The sequence below is a fragment of the Protopterus annectens genome, chromosome 2.part2, assembly GCF_019279795.1.
Source record: "Protopterus annectens isolate FY-2018-M chromosome 2.part2, PAN1.0, whole genome shotgun sequence".
Lineage (NCBI taxonomy): Eukaryota > Metazoa > Chordata > Ceratodontiformes > Protopteridae > Protopterus > Protopterus annectens.
Window position 1 is genome coordinate 732,861,676 of NC_056730.1, and position 23,421 is coordinate 732,885,096.

Genomic DNA, 23,421 nt, shown 5'->3' on the forward strand with positions numbered 1-23,421 from the left:
GTTTTATAGAGAATTGAAAAATAAGGTAAAAGGAATTCAAAGACTGCCAAAAAAGGGGAAGTAGATACATTTTGGAGAAGTATCTATAAAGATCCTGTAGAACATAAAGATGCTAAATGGATAGAAAAAGTAAAAGAAAGTATAAGAAGTTTAAAAGGTGCAGGATATGAAATGGGATGAAGTAATAGCCAGAAAGATTGAGACAAAGTTAAGAAAAGCCTCTAATTGGAAACCCCAGGCCCAGATGCAGTACTTAACTTTTGGTTAAAAGTATTAACATCTTTGCTTGAGGATTTAGCCATGAGTAAGAACAGTTTATATGCGCACCCTGAACAGACGCCAACCTGGCTAACAGCAGGCAAAACAGTGCTCCTTCTTAAGAGTGAACCTGCAAGCTACTCTAAAAATTATAGACTGATAACTTGCCTTCTGACGACGTATGAATTATACATGGGAATTGATGCAGACAGAATTTATAATCATTTATAAGAAAGTTGTGACAGTAGAATAAAAGGGCAGTAAAAGAAAGTCTTATGGAACAAAGGATCATTTGTTGTTAAATAAAGAAATACTGGAGAACTGTAAGAAGGGGATGAATTTAAGTATGGCATGGATTGTCAATGGAAAAACATTTGATAGTATCCCACATTCATGGATAAAAGAGTGCTTAAAAATGTATAAGATGCACCCTACACTGATCGACTACATTACAGTGACCATGAAACAGTGGCAGACCACTTTGCAATTAAGCCATGATAAAGGACAGATTATTATCCCAGGGATAAAAATTCAAAGGGGGACAGTCCAGGGTGACTCTCTGTTACAATTGCTATTCTGCCTTGCCATTAACCCATTAAGCTGTTTATTTAACAACTTAGGCCATGGCTACAATTTGGCTCCTAAAATCAGTGTAAAGGCTTCTCATCTTCCTTTGTTGATTATTTAAAACTGTATAGCTCATCAGATGAGGAACTGAAAGCACAACTGCGGGTTGTCAAAACATTTTCAGATGATATAAGAATGTCATTTGGTTTTGATAAGTGTGCAAAAGCAATCTTTAAAGCAGGAAAACTGCAGCATCAGAAAAACATCAGTATGGAACAAGAATGTGATATAAAAGAACTTGAGCAAGAGAGGGAGTGTATAAATATTTGGGAGCTGATGGAGGATCTACAATAAAACATGAACAGATGCGAATAAAACTTAGTAAGGAATACTTTAGAATATTTAAATTAATCCTGAAAACAGTGTTGACATCTAGGAACAAAATCCAAGCTATAAACCAATTTGTTCTTCCTGTTCTAACTTATAGTTTTGGAATGATTGACCCCAAAATGTGTTGGATAGATTACATAGGAAAGTAAGACGGATGCTTCATGCTCACCAGATGATTTATAAAAATCAGTGTATGGCAAGATTACATATTCCCTGTTCCAGAGGAGGGATGGGCCTCCTTGAAATTGATTACATGTATAGATCTGCAGTCGTGGGACTCAACACATATCTGTTGACCTCACAAGACCTAAATGTAGTGAAAGTTTTGAAACACAAGGAAAATAAATCTAAGATGACTTCTCTGCTTAATTTAGCAGAAGCATATTGTGTCGAGCAAGAATGGAAATCAAACCAGAAGTAGATAAAAATCAGGCAGCAACTGAATGTGCCAAAAAAACAAAAATAATATAAGGTGAAGGACCAGATTAGAAGGCAAGAAATGTGGAAAAAGCATAAATATAGTTGCAAGTATAGAAAACTTCTGGCAGAACCTCATGTTGATCAGGAATGAACACATGATTGGTTAAGGAGAGGTGAATTTAAACCAAGAGATGAAAGGTTAATATTGGCAGCCAAAGATAGTGGGCTGCGGACATGCTGGTTTACAAAGTTCATTGAACATGTGGGAGAAACAGACAAATGTAGGTTTTGTAAAACCGAATTGGAAACAGTCGCACACCTCATTGCTGGTTGTGACATACTAATGGCAGAAAGACTGTATACTAAAAGACATAATAATGTGGCAAGACTGTTGCACTGGAGATTGTGCAAATATTATGGTATTGAAGTGGCTGAAAAACACTGGAAACATGAGCCACAAAGCATCATAGAAAATAATGAAGTTTATATCACATGGGATCACCCATTACCAACAGTCCAAAAGGCAGATGCTAGAAAACTGGATATAGTGGTCCAAGAAAAGAAGACAAAAGTAGCATTGATCATTGAAATTGCTACACCCAGTGACTACAGTGTCTTGCATGCAGAGAGACACAAAGTTGTAAAATATCAGGATCTTCAGGCAGAAATGAGAGCAGTGTAGAAGAAAGATACCTAGACAGTTCCAATAGTAGCTGGAGCAACGGATCTTATAAAGAAGAGTCTACAGTTGTATTTAGATATGTTACCAGTACATGTAACCCCATACGAATTGCAGAAGGAGTCTTTACTGGGCACATTACGGGTGCTGCTAAGAGCACTACTGGCTGACATCAAAGAGGAAAACAATACTAATTTCATGAACTTTATCTTACTTTGACTTAGAAATGGGGTCCATTCCTGTTATGGTATTAGAAACCCAAAAGATTTGGGGAAATTAAAAAAGCATGCAGATATATTTTTATGCAGTTAAATAGCAGCCCTGTTTTAAAATTGTGTACCACATGGCCTTTGCTGCCTGAAGTGAATGGGGCCCTCCACGTTGCTTTGAATGTTCATTGGTTGCTTCCTGACTCGCATCTTTCATAGCAATAGTATATTGCTGCTTTTTGCATACTTAAACAGCAGGTTTTCATTGAAATTGCACAAGAACCAGTGACAGCCACCAATTCTCAAGAGGTCTAAGAGTGGTTTGTGTATGTTTGTAGCAGACCCAGCAGCTGTTGAATTGTGTCAAAAAAGTAGTAACATGCCAGTACTTAGAATGCTTGCAACAAACAAAGAAAGCAAAATTTTGGGCAGCTGTGGGAAGAGAATTTACATCTTTGCCACGTTTTCAATTTTATATTAAGATACGCAAAAGATGCACAGAACAAGCACTGCCTCCTTGTGTGATGTAGTCCTATCTTATAATGTCTGACCTCTTATTTTTCAAGAAGTCAGTGATTATTTGAACTAAATGTTTTTTTTTTGGTATGAAGAGATTTAAAGAAAAATTGTGTAAGATCCATGAGAGGGCTTACAACCCAACCCCCCTTATCCCCCCAATTTAAGAAAGGCACTTAAATTGTATAAAGCAGAGTGGTGGCAGTCCCCTTGCTAGAAATGTGTGGCTCTCTTTCACTAGCATTATGTCAATAACCTATTAAAATGTATTTTTTATACCTCATTCTTTTTAATTCAGAAAGTGCAGCATTACAATAACAACTTAAAAAGTAACAAACACTTAACTGACAGTACCATTGGGATGTCAGTCAAATTGGAACAGCCCACACTGCCACAAAGTAGAGTGGTTTGTCTTAATGTAAACAAACACTGACATTTTGGGGATTAAGGCAGTTAACTACCGTACCCGCATGACACAGCATCAAAGTAATTTTACCAAATAGATGACCTGATGCCAAACAAAGGAGACATTTCTGTAAAACAGAGTTAAATCAGTTAACAGAGTGGGATCCCATATGATGAAATGGGGCTGTGATACAGTAGATGCTTACTTTCAGAGCAGCAGCAGCATTAGGCACCATACAAAGAAAGCTGTGCACTTCGAACCTTGCCCTAAGAATAATAAGAGAAATTTACTTAATGTACCTTTAGACAAGTCTTTTTTTTGCTTGGCCTTCCACCCTAGTTTTCATTTTATTTTAACAGTCCCTTTATTTGCATTACTTGATGTTGTTCATCCTCAGCGGTATGACACCACTCATGAGTCTTAACCTAGCTCAAGGCCGTCCCTCAGCATACAGCCCTATTCCTTTAGGAGCTTGTGGTTGTAGTTTGCCAGACTGCGAACAGAGGTGAGGAACCGGCAGTTGTAGCTTGTTCTCACTGCACCAGGCCCTAATCCATTTGGATATTAGACCCTGCTAGGAGTGAGGGAACTGGGTAGCCGCCATGACCTTCTGAAGAGGTTCATGCATTACACATTACAGCCTTATCCTTTAGTATGCTGGCATCATCATAAGGTTGTATCTGTCAAGAGGTGTTGTTTTTCTAATGTCCAAACCTTGGGCTCAATTATAGAGATGCCTCTAAGCCAACCCAGGCACACACATTAACCTAGCTTCCAGTCATTGCCCCACTCCTTCAGAGCTATAGAAGAGACATGCCCTCCACCAACACATTCCCACCCCCAATAAGGCAGGTGCATCCTCCCTGCTTGCACTTTCAAGCACCACTGCTACTTGCTTGGGCTGTAGTCAGACTTGTGTCCCTTATTCCTGTAATAAAGGCTCTCTGTGCTAAAACTGTGCTGTATCATTTGGAAGAGAAGGACAAAATCAGGAAAGTGAGAAACATGTTTCATTTCTCAGTATGCAAGCACTCTCAAAATATCTTTCCAGTTCATGGCCAGTTTGCAGAAACAGCTTCTGGAAACTTGATTCAGGTTGATTGACCTGATACTTTTCTTGAAGGTTGGGCTGAGATCTTGTCTTCCCTGAGGTAGATGTGAATTGTCACTGATCTCCCTGGGGTATGATTTTCTCTGATTTGCCTGGTTTTGATCCTGTTTCAGTCTTCCATTACTACCAAGGTTTTGAGGGCTTGAAGAGGTGCATTCCTAGCTTCCACCATAGGGAATGTATCCTGGGATGTTCTTACCACAGTTTCCCTATTTGTTCAGTTGGACTTGAGTTCAACCAACATGATAAGTAAGAGTGGCCCTTGAGACAACTGATTGCAGATCATGGGTACTCTAGGCTAAGCCTTTGTCTCCTAAGGCTTTATCCAGCCAGTCTAAACTGGTTAGTCCTAGCTGAATTGAAAACTCCTGGGTCCACTAGCCAGGAGCAAGAAAGCAGACATTGGTGAGAGTGGGTGCACAGGTGCAGGGGTTCACCTTTAGGAAGCTTTCTTAAGTATTAGCAATACGACTCTTTGTAAAGCACTCAGACATCCCTCCCCTCCAGTATGCTAACTGATCACTGAGAAACAAGTTTCACTTCTCAGTATGTAAGCACTCTCAAAATGTCTTTCCAGTTCATGGCCAGTTTACAGAAGCAGCTTCTGGAAACTTGAGTCAGGCTGATTGACCCGCCATGGGGGGAAGCTTTCGTCCCTATGTATGCCAACATAACGATGGGCCTGTTTGAACATGAGTACATATATAGGAATGATTTCTTTAAAAAGCATGTTAATGTATATTGTAGATACATAGATGATCTTATTTTTGTTAGCTATGGGGGGGTATAATAATGTTCTGTTGTTTGTAGAGGAATTACAAAAAATAGGTTTGGTCTACGGTTTAATGAGCCATCATATGGACAACAAGTAACATTTTTAGATGTACACCTAGAGGGGAGTATAAATTAAGGTATAAAAACTAGTGTGTGTAGAAAATTTCAAGTTAGTAACCATTTTCTTCATGGAACTAGTTTCCATCCCTCACATCTTATAAGGTCATTACTGTATGGTGAATTAATGACAGTTAAAAGAATATGTAATGATGAGAAAGCTTTGGAAGAAGAATTTAAAAGAACAGTTAAAATGTTTATACAGAGGGGATATAATGAAGTTATAGTAAAAGATTCTTTGTATAGAGTAAAGGAAGATAAACATGATAAAATTAGGTATAAATATGGAAATAATAGAATGGATAATAACTTTGAACAGCACAAATTATGCGCTGTTACTACCTATGACCTTTTGAGTGAACAGAGTAGTAGAGTTATAAGACAACGTTGGAACTATCTTTTAAATTTAAAGAATTTGCAGATTTATGCATCCCCTATGTTTACATTTTGAAGGGGGAAAAGTATTAAAGACTGGCATAGCAAATTTACAAGTCCCTTGTGCTAGGATGCATGACTCTCCCACGCAAAGAGGAACTTTCCCGTGTGGCACATACATAGTATGTGGGTATATAGTCCATAGTTTTGATTATATTAATGGACATAGATTTGAAGTGATGAATAAGTTTTATTGTACTACTGAATGTATAATGTATGCTTTAAAGTGCCCATGTGATAGGTTTTATATGTTTATATAAGTTTTTACTCCATTGAAGCCATTGTTATGCCGAGGCACTAGAGAAGTTGAGTAAAATCTTTTTCATCTTTTGGACACTGGTTGGTCGTGTTTTCGTTTCTTGATACCATTTGTTTCTGGTGATTGACCTGTTACTTTGCTTGAAGGTTGGACTGAGAGCTTGTCTTCCATGAGGTAGGTGTGAATTGTCATTTATCTCCCTACGGTATAATTGTCCCTGATTTGCCTGGTTTGGATCACTATGTGACTACAAGTATGGAATAATTCACTCATGTGTTAACCTGTAAAACAGAAACTCTATTTGTACACTGTTACACCTGCTTAAATGTGCAATTTAACCTTGACTGTTATTATCTTGTACATATTTGTGCCTTCTTTATACATTGTAACCTTTTTTCTGGAGCTTTTTTCCTCGGGTCTCCGCTGAAAAAGGGCACCTGCCCAATCGGACTGACCCAATCAACAAATGTCAAATAAATAAATAAATCCGTGGCTGTTATGAAACATTGTGTGACCATGGTTCAGTCTTCTGCACTCACTGATATGTCATTTGGGGTGTTTTTTTTTTTTTTCCTTTTTGAGGTGGATGAAGCTTCAGCATCCAATATGACTTCAGCTTCTTATACACTGTTGTTTTCTTAGGGGTCCCTTCTGTGCGTGTAGGTGTTTTTGACCCTTTCTCCATATTTTTTGTGGGATGAGCCTTTGGACTTCCTCAGCAGCACACCACATAAATCATTCTTTGTGGCTGCTGTCTTAGAAGTCTGTAGAAACCCTCACTCTGCAGCAGCCCTAGGAGGGATGAGTTTTTAAACTGGTCCCAAACAAATTGGAATGATGTTTTATTAAAGTATGCCAGAGCAAACATCCATGTGGTCTTAACAGTGCTGAAGTGTGTGTGTAGAGAAACCACATTCCTTTCTCTTCTTATTGGGGACAGAGTTCTTCCTGCTGAAGTTGATGCTAGGAGTGCTGAAGGCCTTCCAAGAATGAAGCATCAGTGAAGGTATCATCTTGCCCTTCTCCAGGGTTTTACAGTTTGCAGATGTGACCTTTCTTGGAACTGCTGTTTTTTTGGCTGGTTTGACTAAGACTACAGGTATAGATGTGTCTGCACAGGATGATATATCTGAGATCATCTGTCTTGGTAGGACCAACTGGGAGCCTTTTTGCTTGATGCGCCTTTCAGGAGGAGTGGGCTTTTAGGGGCAGAAATTGCAGTCTTTGCGTGATTCTTTGAGGGAGTAAGCAGTCTACTTCCTTGTTTGTGGATCTGCTTTATCCTTATTTACAACTTTGCTCTTCCAAGATGAGAAATGCCTCCCAGGTATCTTAGGATCAGGGCTACGCATCCACTGTTCACCTCTCTGCTAACTGGACTTCCTCAAGGGTCCTTAGCAGTTATTTGCTGTGTAGCCCAGACTTGTTTAGGATAGTGGCATGACTGTATGGGCTTTCCTGTTTTACCACAGAAGAAGAGCAGCTCATGAGGGATTAACAGATGAGGGAATATGACTAAGGGCCTTCCTCTTCCTTTAGATTCCTTTTTTATTCACTGCTCCATTGACCTGTGCAGTAGAGTGGTGGGGCAGGTGTAGATTTTCTTGCTTGGTAGGGAGTGGAGGCTGTCCCTTTTCTGAAAGAGGGAGGACCCACTCAGGCTGAAGATCGCCCTTTAGCTTGGCCATCTTTGTTAAGGATCCACTTCTTTTGAGGTCCTTAACACCTATTCTTCCCTTACCTTCTCTTTCAGGATTTGATAAGAGACCCTTCCTGTTCTTTGGGGGTAGTTGTAGTGACTCGCTCCATCTGTCTGTCTGAGCTAACCCTCCCATCAGTGGGTGTAGTCTTTGAAGTGTTAAAATCTTCAGATCCTATCTAGTTGTTGACCATTGCAGTTGTAGCCTGGAAGGAGAGGGTTTCTCCCATGCATCACTTTCTTTGCTAAGTGGCAGTAGATGGCCCTGTTTGGAATTCCTTGGGCAGGGTTCCCTTGTAGGTATGCCCTAGTTCCTATTTTGCTGTCCACTGTGATTTTCTTCCTTTGGTTGGACAATCCATTACAGCTCCTGTTCAAGTGTTACCAGTTTTAAATGGGAAAGTTTTACGTAGTGTACCTGTTGTTTCTCTGTAGACAGTATTGGTTGGGCATGACTGCCGACACAGGGTTTGTCCATAATCTGTGTAGCCTGGCTGCCTTTTTTGCTGAGATGCTCCCCCTTCCTTGGAGTGCCTTGCTTTGCTTCTTTGCAAGTAGACTGAGGCCATTGGGTTGGCTGGGGGCTAAATATCCTATGCTTAGACTCATACAGTGCTTTGGTATGGGGTTGAGGCTCAGGTCATGTCTGTTGAACTTAGCGTGGGTCTTTTCTTCTGTAATTCTCCTGTTCCATTTGGAAGAGAGATTTGTCATTTTGTATAGGAGCATAGTAGTGCCTACTTTGGGCTCTATTATTTTTTGTCCATTTACTGGACTTCAGGTTCTCTTGGTCATAGAGTCAGTTTTGTTGATGCTTCCCCTTCTCATAGTTTGGAAGGAGATCTATTAATGGCTCGCTTTTGAGCAGGCAGGAACAATGATTGCCCCCTCGTCTTATGGAAGCCATCCCTCCAGAGTGAGAGTCTGTGACTAGTTTTTTGGATTTACTACTCTGGTTTTCCTGGGGGAGGGGAGGGTGCAGCTTCATGAGGCTGTTTCAAAAGACTGGGTCACCAGGAGTGGTCTGTACAGAGGCAACTCCCGTCATTTTACTTGGAGAGAAATAAAACCCTTTCCACTTTCTAGTAGAGCAATTAAACAGAATGCTGTTATTTATTGTTTTATACAATTTCCGTGTTTTGGAGTTTGATTCCCGTTTTCTGTTTTTACTATATATCATATAGAGATCAAGGCTGTAGTTTAGTTGCCTTTGGCACCATTGGTGACCAAGAGATACATGGATTGCTCTGGGGGGTGTCTCAGAGACTCTGTTCATTGAACTGTACATGGACATTTCCTCTTTTTGTGTGACTTTTTGTAGTATCTGTCCTGAGACCCTGCAAGCTTTTGGGTAGAATCCTCTAGTAAATGTCAGGAGCTGCTTGGAAGCTCCCTGTTTGAGTGAGAGAGGTCTTGTTTGTGGATGGAAGAATGATGCCTGATGCATCCGCTGTTGATGTGTTACAGACCTTCTTGGATGCCTATTGTTGTGTCTCTGCTCAGCTAGCCTTGTATTCCTCTTGAAAGTGCTTCCTGTCATGGAGACCATTCTCCTTTAGAAAGCCTTGAACTGCTTATTCAGTAGGCTTGCCTTTCTATTATTGGATCCTTTGGCCAAGTGGTATGGAAGTTCAGCTGTGTGAAATCTTTGCTGGTGAGTGCATCTCCACTAAGCATCTCAAGTTCTTTGGGACCTGCAGGGGCGGAAGACTACACTGAGGGTCTTCACATATTTTCACTTCTGAGAAGGTGTTTCTCTCTCTGAACAATATTCTTTTGCCTTCTCCCAATTCCTTATTTTGCACTGAGGGCTAGAAGGAATTATGGAGATTCTCACTCCAGAGATTCCTTTAAAAGTCTTGTTGTCTGAGCTGGATGATCTGGGTGTTTATTTCCTTGAGCTGAAGTAGTGGGAGACTTCAGTTAACTTGTTTAGTTTTCAGGTCACTGTTGGGTTCTTTGTGTAGTTGGGCATTCTGCTTTGCTGACACCGGCTGGAGTGTAGTCCATTCCTCTTCCTCCTTGAGTAGTCACCTCCAGTTTGGTATGCCTTTGACAGGATTTATTGTTATGAATGTGTGACCTCACAGTGCTCCCTTATCAGAATGCTGTACCTCTGTTTGGTGGTATAGTTTGGCCTTTTTACAAGGTATTCCCCACTAGTAAACCTCCTTGCTGGTCCAGGTGTTTTAGTGCTCCTTTCACCCCAGTGCTGTTAATACTTGGGATTCCACACAACCATGATGTTCTTGATGTTGGATGTAGCAGCATTCTTGCTATATCATCTGATTGATAAAGATAGCATTTTCTTTATAGTTAGAGCTATCCTCACTTAGTCCACCTGCAGGTGGCTATTTCATCTAAATAGCCTTGGTAGCTGCATTTCCTTGTACTTCTGTCACTTGTATACCCTTGTTAGTAGTGGAAGTGCAAGGTCTTTACTGCTGTTGATTTCCGAAAGGATGCTTTCTTGTGGCAAGTGGGCAAACTGTTGGGAAGGGTGACAGCATGCTTATGCATTTGTTAATATTCAAGTATCCATCCATCCTCAAGCACTGAATGTTCCAGAAGAAGATGCTGTTGAGTGACAGGATAAACCTAACTGTGGAACTTCATAGTGAGGACTCCTTGTAAATCATCTGATACAGTATGCAATTATCAATTATAGATAAGAGGAGAAAAACATTATTTGCATAACACTCTGCCTAAACACCAGCAGTTTTGATTTATGGGTACATTTTAAAAACAGTTCTGCACAGCACAGCTTTGCGGAGAGTAGAACTTTGGTCCAGCATCAGTTGGATAATCAGATGTTTGAGATTCTGCATTTCCACTCTACTTGGAACTTAAGCTCCATATTTAATTGGATTGCTCATAGTCTCTCCATGTGAATCATCTGGTCCTCTCTGAAGTTCATCTGTTGAAAAAATTCCTAGTGGCCATCACCTCTGCTGACAGGCAGTGCAGGTTTAGAGGCCTTTCCTTAAGGAACTTTCACAAGGATTGGTTGTTGCACAGTACAAGCCATGTTTGCTTTAAAAGTTGTACAAGAATTGTCCTTAAGTCAGTACATTCAACTCCCTGTTTTCTTTCCAGGGGCTGAATCCAGAGGTGAAGGAATCATTCACACCCTTAAATGTATACTGCCAGCTCAAGTTTTATGTGAAGATGGATGCTTGCTGCTGGGTGAGACTGGCTTGGTGGCTAGTCAGATTCTTTCCTGATATAGTTTTAATCACTAGGTGCCTAACTACCCAGTAGAAAATAAATGGGACTGTTAAAGACCACTACACCAGGGACATGGCTGCTGCTTGATTGCTTGAAAAAGGTCTCTCTTAAAGACATATGCTCTGCAGCCATTTGATTCTTGTTCGCAGCTTTGTCATGTATTATTGCTTGACATATCACTGCAGGTGTCAAGCCTGTTTTGGCACTTTGGTGTTTCAAGACTTGGCCTTTTTCAGCTCTTATTCTTCAGACTTCCTCCAACTTTTTCCTCTTCTCGGGTTTCCTCCAAGCAGTTACCCATTATATATGGTTTCAAGTTAGGTTAAAAGATAAGTACTAGTACTTAACTGATGTGTATTTTGCAATGGATGCTTATTAGCCTACTGCTGTCTTGTTTAGATGGTCACTCTGTTCTGTGACTGCAAATGGATTTTTTACAGGTCCGACAAATATGCAGTTTCGCACTGTGTCCTGTTTAGTTTAGACAGTGCAGAATTTCCCCACAACATGTTGATTTGGTCATGAGGACAAAGCTTGAGTGAGCAAAAAAGTGTGGGCCATGGATAAAAGTGCATTATCCACACTTTAGCACAGTGATATTGCTATTATAAAATGACATTACTTGACAAGTGTTGTAGTTTTTTGTTATAACTTTATTGCTGTTTGCGCTCTCAGCAGATGATGGTATTGGGGACATTAGTGATATACTGCTGATGCATGTAGTTAAGTATGTGATGAAGCTTGCAAGTGCATTGCTTTAGCTCAGTATCTGATACATTTTGTTATTTCTAGTTTTACTTATTTGATTCCCTTCTCATTCTAAATAAATATGTTTTGTTTTCTTCATTTTTTCTTGTATGTCCTTTTTGACCCATGCCTGCCAAGCAGTAATCATCTCCCAATAAGACTCTGCCCATTTGTTTTTCCCATACTAGGGCATTCCTCATTGCGGTGTGGATGTGAGGGCCCTCCACTTGAGCCATCATTCAGGCAGCTGTGAGGAGTGCGTTTGCCCTTGCCTGCATCCTGTCAGTAAAAGGTAAATGTAGTTGGGCATTAATCTCCCTCCCTGGAAGAGGGGCGGGCATGCCTCATCACTGCATAAATCACAGTGCATTCCCTGATGTGGATGCATACTCCTCGACAGTTGCAGTGAGTGCTGCCACTGAAGTAGCCAGATTGCTCATCACATGCCCAAGGGCCTCTTCCTACAGTGTCAACCCTCCAAGAGATTGTGGCATTGGATGGTCTGAGACCCAGTCCTCTGCAGTATGGTTCTGCCCATCCTCCTCATCCTCCTTTGCCACTTCTGTCAAGTAACCTAGCTGTTAAACTGGGGGTTGCCTGAGCCATAGTCAGAGCTGCATTCCTGTCCAGCAAAGAAACTTTGATCTGAAGTAGTTAACTTCATTTTTCTGCAACCTGTGGGTATACGGATCCGTATCAGATGTGAGCCTGCAGCTTTTTTTCTAGCATCTGCTCCATGCTCCGAGCTCCTCCCCTTACCCATAATGCACTACCATCTCCTACCATCCCTCCGATCTCATTTTCTGCGCCAGTAGTGTGCATGGTGGTCTCTTTTGCTCTGAGCTCAGGGATAGTAAGTGGTAGCTAGTTTGTGTTTGAGTGAATTTTTTTTACATTTCCTCCCCTTGTTTAGTGTATCGCTTGTCGTCGGTGTAAAAAAAAAAAAAAAAAAAAAAGTTTTGCAAACTAGGAGAGTAGTTGCTAGGCCCTTCCCCTACCTGTGTTTGTTTGTTTTTTTCTGGTAGGTAGTAAGTTTGTTATTGAGTGCAGGCCTATGGCTGATCAGCCGAAGCCTGTGTTCAAGAAATATTCAGAGTGGGGCCATAAGCTCTCCCTGGCTGATGGTCACAGTCTGTGTGTAATTTGCTTGGGAGGGGCACATTTGTCCACTCAGTGTGCCATTTGCTCCGGTTTCAATCCGAGGGCCCTTAGGGATCGGAAGGCCAAGTTAGTGGCCAAAGGTCTTCTCCCTACTGCATGCTGGAATCTGCCTCGGTCTCTAGTGTTCCACCTCCCACCCAGATAGGGACTCAACCTCCCTCTTCTTCTTCGGGTGATGGGTCTGCTAAGGAAAAATCTACTGTCAGCGCGGCTGACAAGGACAGAGAACAAGACAAGAAAAAGCGCAGAGAGGATAAAGAGAGGAGAAAGGACAGACATAGCAGGAGATCCCCGGACAGGGAGCTCTTTCTTAGTCCCCCTTCTAAGACCATGATGTCTGTTTCTCCATGGCTCCAGTCTTCTCGCTTCTCACCGGAGCCATTGGAACGTTAGGAAAAGAGGTTTTCCCATCCATTGTGCACACTAGCCAGATCCGAGTCGGTGGCCTCCTCGAGATCGACTCGGAGCTTATCGGACATAGACAGGATGATGAGGAGATTCATTCAGACCCAAATTCAGATGGGGGTCTTGCCAGGCTCTCTCCCTCTGGAGGGGGGACCTCCATGCCTTTTTCCGCCCCATCCCTCCTTCCCCGATCCATGCTTCGGAGCTCTTGGATCCAAGGTTTTTTGGAGCTGGTAGCTCGGCGCCGATGGTTCCTCCAACCTCAACTCCGGCTGTTACCTTGAGTTCCTCGGGTCTGACTTGTTCGGATCCGAGTGACTCTCGGAGCCACGGACAGGGAGTTGGACCCGAGGGAATGGATTCTTCGGCTCTGACCTTTTCGGATCTAACCCGTTCCCTCGGACCTCAGGCTACCCTGGCTTCAGCTCCAGTCCCCACTTCGGATCCGGGGAGGGTGTCTTCCTTACTGGGTGCTAAGGAGGTACGCTCTCCCTCAGCCTTCGAAGTGGTGGAAAGGGTTCTCTCCCAGGGATTGAGACCCCAGCCCATCCCCTTGGATACCACCCAGGCCCCCCTGGATTTGGCAACGACTCCCTTCATCCTGTCTCAGGGACAGCCTGTGCCAGAGGATCCCCAGGTTAATTTCCCTGAGGAAACCCCTGCGGCTCACGAATCCCCTTCTGAGAGTCCCACTGAAGAGGGTCACCGTAAGCGCAAGTGCAAAAAGAGGCACTTGGACTCCCTCAAGTCCCTCACTACGGACACTGACTTAGATGAAGGAGAAGGTTCCCCCAGGTCACCTCCCGAAGACGTCTCCTTCAGAGAAATTATGGAGATCCTTCACTAGAGGGGAGGTTGGTCATCCCCAAAACCTTCTGGGAATGAGTCAGTGTTCCTGGAGGCTTTTGGCATGGGCCCATCTACTTCCTGGATGTCCCCGCCCGCAGACCCCTTGGTGGACCTCATCAGCACCAGGGCATGGAAGGAGCCTGACACAGTAGAGCCTATCCCCAAATGCCCTGACAAGATTTTATCTCCCCCTTCCGACAGGCAGCCTTGGTTGAAAGGAGCCCCAGCTGATGCTTTGTTGGTTGCAGCAGCCACCAAGAAGGAACTAGCACCTGGATGACTGGCTCTTCGCTGCGCCAAGCAAGCATCTCCTCTGCCTGGCCCAAGATTACTTCATTCAGCTGGCAGATGTACTGGGAATTACAGTCAATATTCAGAAATCCCAATTGCAACCAGTACAAGTTCTAGACTTCATTGGGGCACGGCTAGACACTTTGCAGATGAAGGTATTCTTAACTCCAGACAGGATCTTAAACCTTAGGTGCCGCATAGCTCAGATAGTGAACTCCATGTCTCCAAAGGTTAGTGAGGTTCTCCGGGCTCTGGGCTCCATGGCTGCCTCCATATCGATTCAATGGTCTTGGCTAGACCTGCCAATGGATTTTCCGATCAGGGTCAGTCACGTCTGCCGGACGTCCCTTCTTTGGTGGTTAAATTCACCGGAGATATTAGAAGGACGCCCCTTTGCTTCATCTCCAGCCCAAGCCACAGTGACCACGGACGCCTCACAACTCAAGTGGAGGGGACACTTTTTGGGAAGGACAATCCAAGGCATGTGGTCCCAGTCAGAGACCAAGTTGCACATAAATGTTCTGGAGAAGAAGGCAGTGCTTTTAGCGTTGGAAGCCTTTCACACTGTCCTTCCTCTTGGAGTGATTGCAGTTCAATCAGACAACATGTCGGTTGTCTGGTATGTCAACAAGCAGGGGGGAACCAGATCCTATCCCCTATTTCGTGAGGCCATGAGAGTGTGGGAATGGGCGATCTCCACCGCTCGGTTCCTGTTAGCAATGCACATCCTGGAGCACTCCAACATTTTAGCGGACAGTTTGAGTCAGGCTATTCTGATGCCATACGAGTGGTCTCTGAAACAGTCAGTAGTGGAGGAGATCTACCATGCAAGGGGTCAGCCTTGCTGCGATCTCTTCGCATCTCCGTCCAACGCGAAGTGCAGTGAGTTCTTTGCTCTGATTCCCTCACCAGGGGAAGTCCCCAGAGACGCTGTAGTCCATGCTTGGCCCCCTGGGCTTCTGTATGCTTACTCACCATTACCACTTATCCCAAAGTTTCTTCAGAAAGCTTGCTGACTTCGGTGCAAAGTTATCCTCATTGTCCCGTTCTGGCCTCGTCAGGTTTGGTTCCCGTTCCTTTGGTCTCACCTCTTAGCTCCCCCGTGGGTTCTGGATCCCTGCTTGGATCTCATCTCCCATCTGTAGGGAGCCCGTCCACCCGATCTGGACAGCCTCAAGCTGACAGCCTGGTTGCTCCAGTTCTGTTGATTACCAGGACTCCGGGTCTTTCATCCCTGGTAAAATCCATTCTGGTGGCCTCTCTTAAAGATTCCACTAGGAAACTTTACCGCAGTAAATGGAAGAGTTTTTCCATTTGGGCCTCACAGAGAACACTAGATCCCTTCACAGCTCCTGTTCCAGCGGTGTTGGATTTCTTGTCTAGAATTTTTCAGCAAGGAGCTAGTTCCAGTTCCTCCACGGTGAAAGTACAATTGGCAGCCATTTCTAATTTTCATGTTGGTGAAGACAACATTGACTTAGCCTCCTCTAGGCTGTGTAAGGCCTTTCTTAAAGGTACTTTTCTGTTACGTCCCCCTGTCAAGGATTCAGTCCCTCTTTGGGACCTTACCTTCGTCTTACAGGCATTGGTACCTCCTCCATTCGAACCTGCAGCTTCGGTGGATTTAAAATTTTTATCCTGGAAGACAGCTTTCCTAGTCGCCATCACATCTGCTAGGATGGTTTCGGAGCTTCAAGCTCTATCTGCCGTTCCCTCCGTATTTGGTCTTCCATAAGGATAGGGTCTCTCTCCAGACTAATCCTTCCTTTTTACCCAAAGTGGCATCTGAAGCAAACATAAACCAGTCCATTAACCTGCCTGTCTTCTTCCCTAACTTCCAAAATAAAGGAGAATACAAACTTCATTTGTTGGATGTTCATAGATAGCTTCGTTTTTATCTTCATAGAACAAAGTCTTTCTGTAAGACTGACCAGTTGTTTGTTTCCTTTTCTAAAGCATTTATAGGGAAAGCTATCTCTAAAGTTTCTTTGGCCAGATGGATCACTCTTTGCATTTCACAAGCCTATGAAGCAAAAGGTTTATCTCCTCCTGGTATCATCAAGGCTCATTCTACCAGGTCCATGGCCACTTCTGCTGCTTTTTGGTCTAGGGTTCCTTTGGATGACATTTGTGCAGCAGTGACCTGGTCCAATTCACATACCTCCATCTCCCATTACAAATTAGATCTGATTTCTAGGGGTAGAGCATCCTTTGGTTCTGCGGTGCTCAGGAATATCCTTCCATAAGAGCCCCCCTAGGACTGGAGTAGCTGGGGACTCTGTCCCACAGGTTGCAGATAAAATGAAGTTAACAACTTCAGATAAAGTTAATGTACTCACCATAACGTTCCATCTGAGTAGTTGTACTTCGTTTTTCTACAGCATTCCCTCCCTCCATTCCCCGGACCTTACCCTGTTTATTCAGGTTTGGTTCATTGGGATGAGTTGCTGATATGTTTAGTTGCAGCAAACTCGATCTGAGGGAAGGTAGGAGATGGTAGTGCATTATGGGTAAGGGGAGGAGCTCGGAGCATGGAGCAGATGCTAGAAAAAAAGTTGCCGGCTCGGATCCGATACGGATCCGTATACCCACAGGTTGCAGAAAAATTAAGTATAACTACTCAGATGGAACGTTGTGGTGAGTACATAACTTCTTTTTTTCTGCATTTTGAAAAGTGATTTTTAAATGAACTGTGATTTCACTTCTAAGGGAAGATTATAGTTCACAGTTGGAATTATTTTATTATTTATTTATTTGTCTTTTGTTAACTGGGTTAGTCCAACTGGGCTTGTGGCTCATTTTCAGTGGTGACTCGTGGAGAAAAGCTCCACATACAAAGATAGCAATAACACAGTTACATTCAAGTAATAAGAATACATTCATGCCATAGTGAAAAATTAAGAAAATTCATACATAGTGAAATGAATACATAACTATATATATTCAAGTACAATAATGTAAATTAACAAATAACATTTAGCATAAAGAACTGTTTAGAAAATGAGGATTTGATTGCATTGTATTTATTTGTGTAGCCGGAGATAACAATCACAAATGTAAATATATCATTCAGGAGCTGCACTAATTTGTATTTCAGAGTGGATACCAAACTTTTCATTCTGGCTAGTAGCCCGTTTTCTTCAACCATGCTGGTTGGTGTATTCAGTCACCTTTTAGGTATTGCAGTTTATTGTATTCTTATATGGTACATGTTGCCTTACAGGCTGTGTTTGCTAATTGGATGGGATTGAACACAATGGCACAGGGGCTTCATGTATTGTCCTTACCCAATGTCTACTGCCATAGCATGTGCTTAACAGGAGGAACATACACAATATAACATATGGAAATGATCAATACAAATATGTTTGAGTAGATGATGGCAAAATAGAAAATTCCAAGCTTCCCGGTGCAAAATATTTCCCTACAGATCATTTGATGTGGTGAATCCATATCTGTTGTGTAAGACACTTTAAAACACAACCCAAGACTTCATCCTCTATTTGCAGTTTGTGGTTATTGAATAACAACATATTTAGGTCGTGGATTTTTAGCTGTAGCCATGCTGCTTAAAATGAGATCACATTAGTTTGTTAGGCGAAGGTTCCACAGCAAATAATAAAGGACTATTCTTATTTACTTTTAGGCAGCAAAGTTGGACCCCTACATGGGGAGAGCATTTTATTACTTGGGGCAGTACTACAGAGATGTATCACTGGATAAAAGTAGAGCTCGTGGTTGTTACAAAAAAGCTTTTGAACTGGATGGAAGTGATGGAGAAGCAGGAGCAGCAGCTGTCGACTTAAGCATGGAACTGGAAGATATGGTATCGTAGTGATTTTTCTTTTTTTACTTGACTAGACTAGTAAGATTTTAAACAGAACACTTTCTGCTTAGTAATGGTGCCCCATGGCCTCCATACATAGAAACCTTAAGAGTAAAGGGGGAATAGGAAGAGGAAGCCTGTTTTGCATGCTGAAAAGCTTAGCACTGCATTGACAGGTGAGTATGCATTCACATTTTGCCTAGTCGGAGCACTTAAGTTTCAACACACAACATAAATTATGTGATCACTCTGGGTAATTGTTGATCATTTACTTGAATTACTGTTAACTATGGCTGTCCAAATAGATCTTTAACTTTTTCCAGGACTCTGTTCAACATTTTATATTACATTTTATCCTCACACACACGCATGTGCGCAGACACACACACACACACACACACACACACACACACACACACACGCACAAAAAGCTTTATCAGGCTTCGAATAGTTAAGACTTTCTTAGACACTAGTTTCTCTTTTCAGTGGGTGGTCTTCAGAGCTTTGGTTTGATCAATTGACTTGCCCAGAGCTTACAGATTATACAGGTGGAAGTTTTGGAAATCACTAGAACAGCAGAAGAAAACTTACTTTCATTGTGTTGGCTTAACCCTAAAAGCTATACTACTGATGGGGTAGTAAAAAATGTAAAATTCAATAATGTAACTAATTAGTGATGTAATAAAAACCCTGTTTAACCACAGCCTCCAAATGGGCATTACCCCAGAGGAATGGAGGACTGCAGCAGTCGTCCCCTTGCATAAGCTTGACGAGTCTTATCTGCAAGGCCATGGAGAGCATTATCATGGATCTCATCAGTAATGACATAGGAAATCTCCAAACACTGGTCCAGACCCAATTTGGCTTTGTCAAAGAGAGATCTTGCCTACTGAATCTGGTGGACTTCTTTGAGGAAGTTACCAGAGGTATGGATGTGGGTAAAGTAGTACACATCACTTATCTAGACCTGACCAAAGCTTTTTACACAGTGCACCATTTTGGGATCGTAGATAAACTTACTGAGTTAGGCATAAACCCCTGCATTGCCAGATTGATAGCAAACTGGATTACTGACAGGACATTTGTTGTCCTGCTAGGTGAATCCACTTCTGATAAGAAACTTGTTACTGGCGGTGTCCACACGGCTCATTGTTGGGAACTCTTGTGTTTGGTATGTACTTCCCTGAAGTGAAGGCCAATGCTGGGGGACTCTGGCTCACCAAGTTTGCCGATGACTGTAAGCTGGGAGCAATCACTGAATCCCCAAACAATGTTGACATTATACAAACAGGCCGAAAAAATGACAAACAACTGGTGCCAAAACCATGGTCTGAGACTAAATGCAAAATAAATGTGTAATCATACCCTTCAGTAAATCAGATATCCCTGTAAATTATAATATTGATAACATACCCCCTAAAAGTAGGCCTAGTGGTGAGGGACCTAGGAATGTTGATGGATAGTAACCTAAGCTTTCACCACCAGGTAGCTACGGACGGTAGTGAGGAAATCCTTCCGTGTGGTTCAACTTATAAGTGAAGGCGTAGCATCAAGATCAAAGTAAGTCCATTGTACTCATCCGTTATCAGACCCATAATCGAGTACAGTGTTCTATTCTGCATGTACCTAACCAAGCACTTACACCAAATGGAATGGCCCCAGATGTTTTCACTAAACAAAATACAAAACATAAAACACGCATCTTATGCAAACTGACTAAAGGCCCTACGCCTTTACTCCATCTCATATCATTTATTGAGAGGTGACTTATGCCTGACCTACAAGGCATTCTCTGATCCAGTCCTGTTGAAAATGTTACATATTTGCAAGAAAAAGTATACGAGGGGTTACATGTTCCATGGACCTGAACCTTATTTGTGACTCTAACAGAACTTGCCGGAGAGAAAGATTCTTACCCCAAAGGCTACCTCGTCTATGGAATAAACTTCCCATCTTCATAAAATAAAGCATGTCCCTCACTGTCTTCAAATATAATTTGAATAAATGGATGGGGAACCATAAATTCTCTCCCAGGGTACTGACCATGTCCCTTATGGAAAGAGGCAGTCTGTAAAATGATTTAGGGCTCCAACACCCAAAGACCCACTACCCTGATACTACACCATCCCATATCTGGGGGAATTAAATATAATCTTGTCATATCTTGGTAATTATTGGCTACGATTGTAGAGGATGTTGTGCCATTAACCTAGTAATCACCTGTGAACCTATGAACCTCTGAATTAGTGATGAAAAATAAGGATTGTTGGAATGTTATAAGACAGATAAATTGTCTTGGTACTGGAAAGTCAAGATTACCCAAAGGACAAAAATCAGTCCAGATAGATTCAGTGGCCAGAGGGGTGGAAATAACCTAGTATAATAATTGCAAGGAGCACAGCTACTAGAATTCATTGTAGGAATGAGACCTGGTTGTACGTGGATATTAGTCCCCTGGACTGATCATTTTTATCTGTCCATGGAGGATAAAGGGAGCCTAGCTGTAACTGTTGTGTACTGATTGCAGTAATTAGTTCTTTTTTGGTCTGAAGTGAATGGTACTTCTGCTTTCCTTCATTAATTTCATATTTAATACCGTAAGCTTCATGTCTTTGGCCGGCTAAGTACACATTTTCCTTATTCATATTCTTATTTTTATTGCTAAATTGTATTGTATATTTTTGTACTGATGGTATCCTAAAGAAGGAATTACTAACAAATGCTCTTGCAAACACTAAAGGTCTCTAAAAAGCTTCCATCTTTAGTGTCATTTCTTTACTAAGGAAAGAATCTTGTTATTAATATATGTGATAAATAAAAAAAAAACTTTAGCTAGGAGGTTTAGGAATGTTAGCCTTTCTGGAGCTGTAAACATTGGTTTGCTGATGTTCCTTTTCTTGTTTTTCACAAAAAAAGTACAAATAGAATAAGTATATGTCTGATACGAAGAAGAAAAGCAAATTTTCTTCCATTAATTAAAAGAAATAAATTCAAGATTTATGTAGCCTGCTTCTCTTTCTGTGCAAGAGCAGGTGCTGGTGGCCAAAGAGTCCATGCCTTTTTTGTGTAAAATTAACTATCCATCTGGTCAGATTTGGGACTTGTTAACCCACCGTCTAAGTGAAGTTTTTTTTTTCATTGTTCCTTATTCTCTTCTTTACTACCTTAACAGGGAAGATTCCAGAAGAAAGAGCAATGTTTGAACAAGCTGATTCATTTCCACTTATGATGGTAAAAATTGCACCTGATATTGTAAATCTCTCGCACCGCAGTCATTCCAGGCATTCTGTTTAGGAGTTGGATTGCTGCTCTGGAGATTTTCTTTGCTGTAACAGTGAGGCCCCTCTCACTGTAATTGATTCTTGTGGTTGGGTTAATTCTTCCCACCATCAAGTCTGCCATATTTTTTCTAACGTTTCATGATTTTGATCCATGGCGACTGTGCACACTTGAAGATCCCCACTGCGACTTAATGTCTTATCTGCATAAATGGGCTTATCACCTGTCCACACTTTAGATCTTTATCCTTGTTATCACGTGTACATGTCCTTCTCAAATTTCTTTGTGGTATATGACATCTTTGCGAGTCCTGTACCAGAAAGCAGAAGAACTCTCTGTACAGAACAACTGGAGTATCCCAGTTGTGGCCCATAGGGAGGTCATAACTTTCTTTACTGCGGACTTAGTTCAGAGGACTGGTCAAGGTCTAGCCTTTCTGAAGTAAATCCACATTTTAACATGTGCTTTTTTTTGTAGTTGTAGGGATAGAGATTTTGCATGTTGGAGGGAATTTGAGCTTATTCTAGTTAGTGGCAGGTGTGGAAGAGAAGCCTGGGAGAAGGGTGCTTCTGGATACCATCATGGGAGGATGCATTCCATAGTATTGGCACCATCCAGTCTTTGAGTGTTTAGCTTGGGTCTAGGCCCATTATCCTGTTTTTATATTGTGATCATTGAGTTATCTGGTAGCACACTGAAATACGAGGAGCAGAGGTGATTTCTTTTGAGACCCATCAAACTTAACATGTTTTTTTTGTTCCAGGATGGGAAGGCGCCATTGGATGAGCTCATGCAAGGGCCCACAACCCCAAGTGTATGACCTCATATCCTTGTTTTGAGCCTTGATGAAAACTCAGGTCTCACAGGACTTTGTTATAATGCCAGGATCAGACCCTACTCAATCCTTTCATCTTTGCATGCCACCCCGGTGTGTATCAGATTGGTTGAGGGTCTTGAGCTGGTAAGTGCTGGTCTGTCACATGCTTTTATGAGCCCCATGCATAATCTCTTGTTTGGGGATTGTTGGACAAAGTGGAGCTCCCTTTGGGGCTCTGATGCTTTGTGAGATCCTTGTCTTTGAGACAGGCAAAGACCATGAGCTTTTGCACTCCATGTGGTGTCCCATAGGGGTTCCTATTACGTGATCGAAAGTATAAAACTTTGAACACCACAAGATCGAACTTGTATGTTCAAAGTTTTATAATTTCGAACAGAAAAAAAAAAAAAAAGACAAAGTAACTGTCGTAAGCAGGGGGCAAGCCCCCCTGCACCCCCCCACATGTTGGGGCTGTGAACCCCACCCCACTCTTTAAATATGCCAACTCCGAGATCGCATTACAGTGCGGAAAGGGAATATTTCCCTTTACTCTACTGTAGGGCGATCTCGAAGTTGGTATATTTAAGTAGCAGGGTGTGTGGGGGGTGCAGGGCAGCTTGTCCCCCTGCTTACAGCAAGTAGTTGTGTTTTCTGTCATGTTTTATTTTTTTTATTAGGTATTCGATGTTACTGAACTTTGATGATATGGTGTCGACCATATCATATTTGAAGTTCAGTAACTTCAAGTATCTAATATAGACCTGTCCCATAGGATGGCCTGTCATATGGAGTTCTTTATAGATCATGAGGTTTATCATGCTTTTCCATCCATCACCATCTCTCCTTCATTGTACCTGTCCAGGATAGGAGCTGTTGGTAGTCTATTCATTCCCTGTTGGAGTCCGCTTTTAAGAATTATATTGTGGAAGCCTGTAGCCACCCTCAATCTGCTGCAGTCCTCAGAAAGGCTGATGTCTG

The 23,421-nt window shown here is 42.1% G+C and overlaps 1 protein-coding gene across 1 annotated transcript in view; it reads left to right on the forward strand.

Annotated features, from left to right (window-relative positions):
* TTC37 (tetratricopeptide repeat domain 37) overlaps positions 1-23,421 on the forward strand; it is a 2,356,248-nt gene that overhangs the window by 809,907 nt on the left and 1,522,920 nt on the right. The window contains exon 15 of the mRNA XM_044064132.1: positions 18,168-18,347. Coding sequence (XP_043920067.1) covers positions 18,168-18,347 — 180 coding nt within the window. The remainder of the gene's footprint in view (positions 1-18,167; positions 18,348-23,421) is intronic.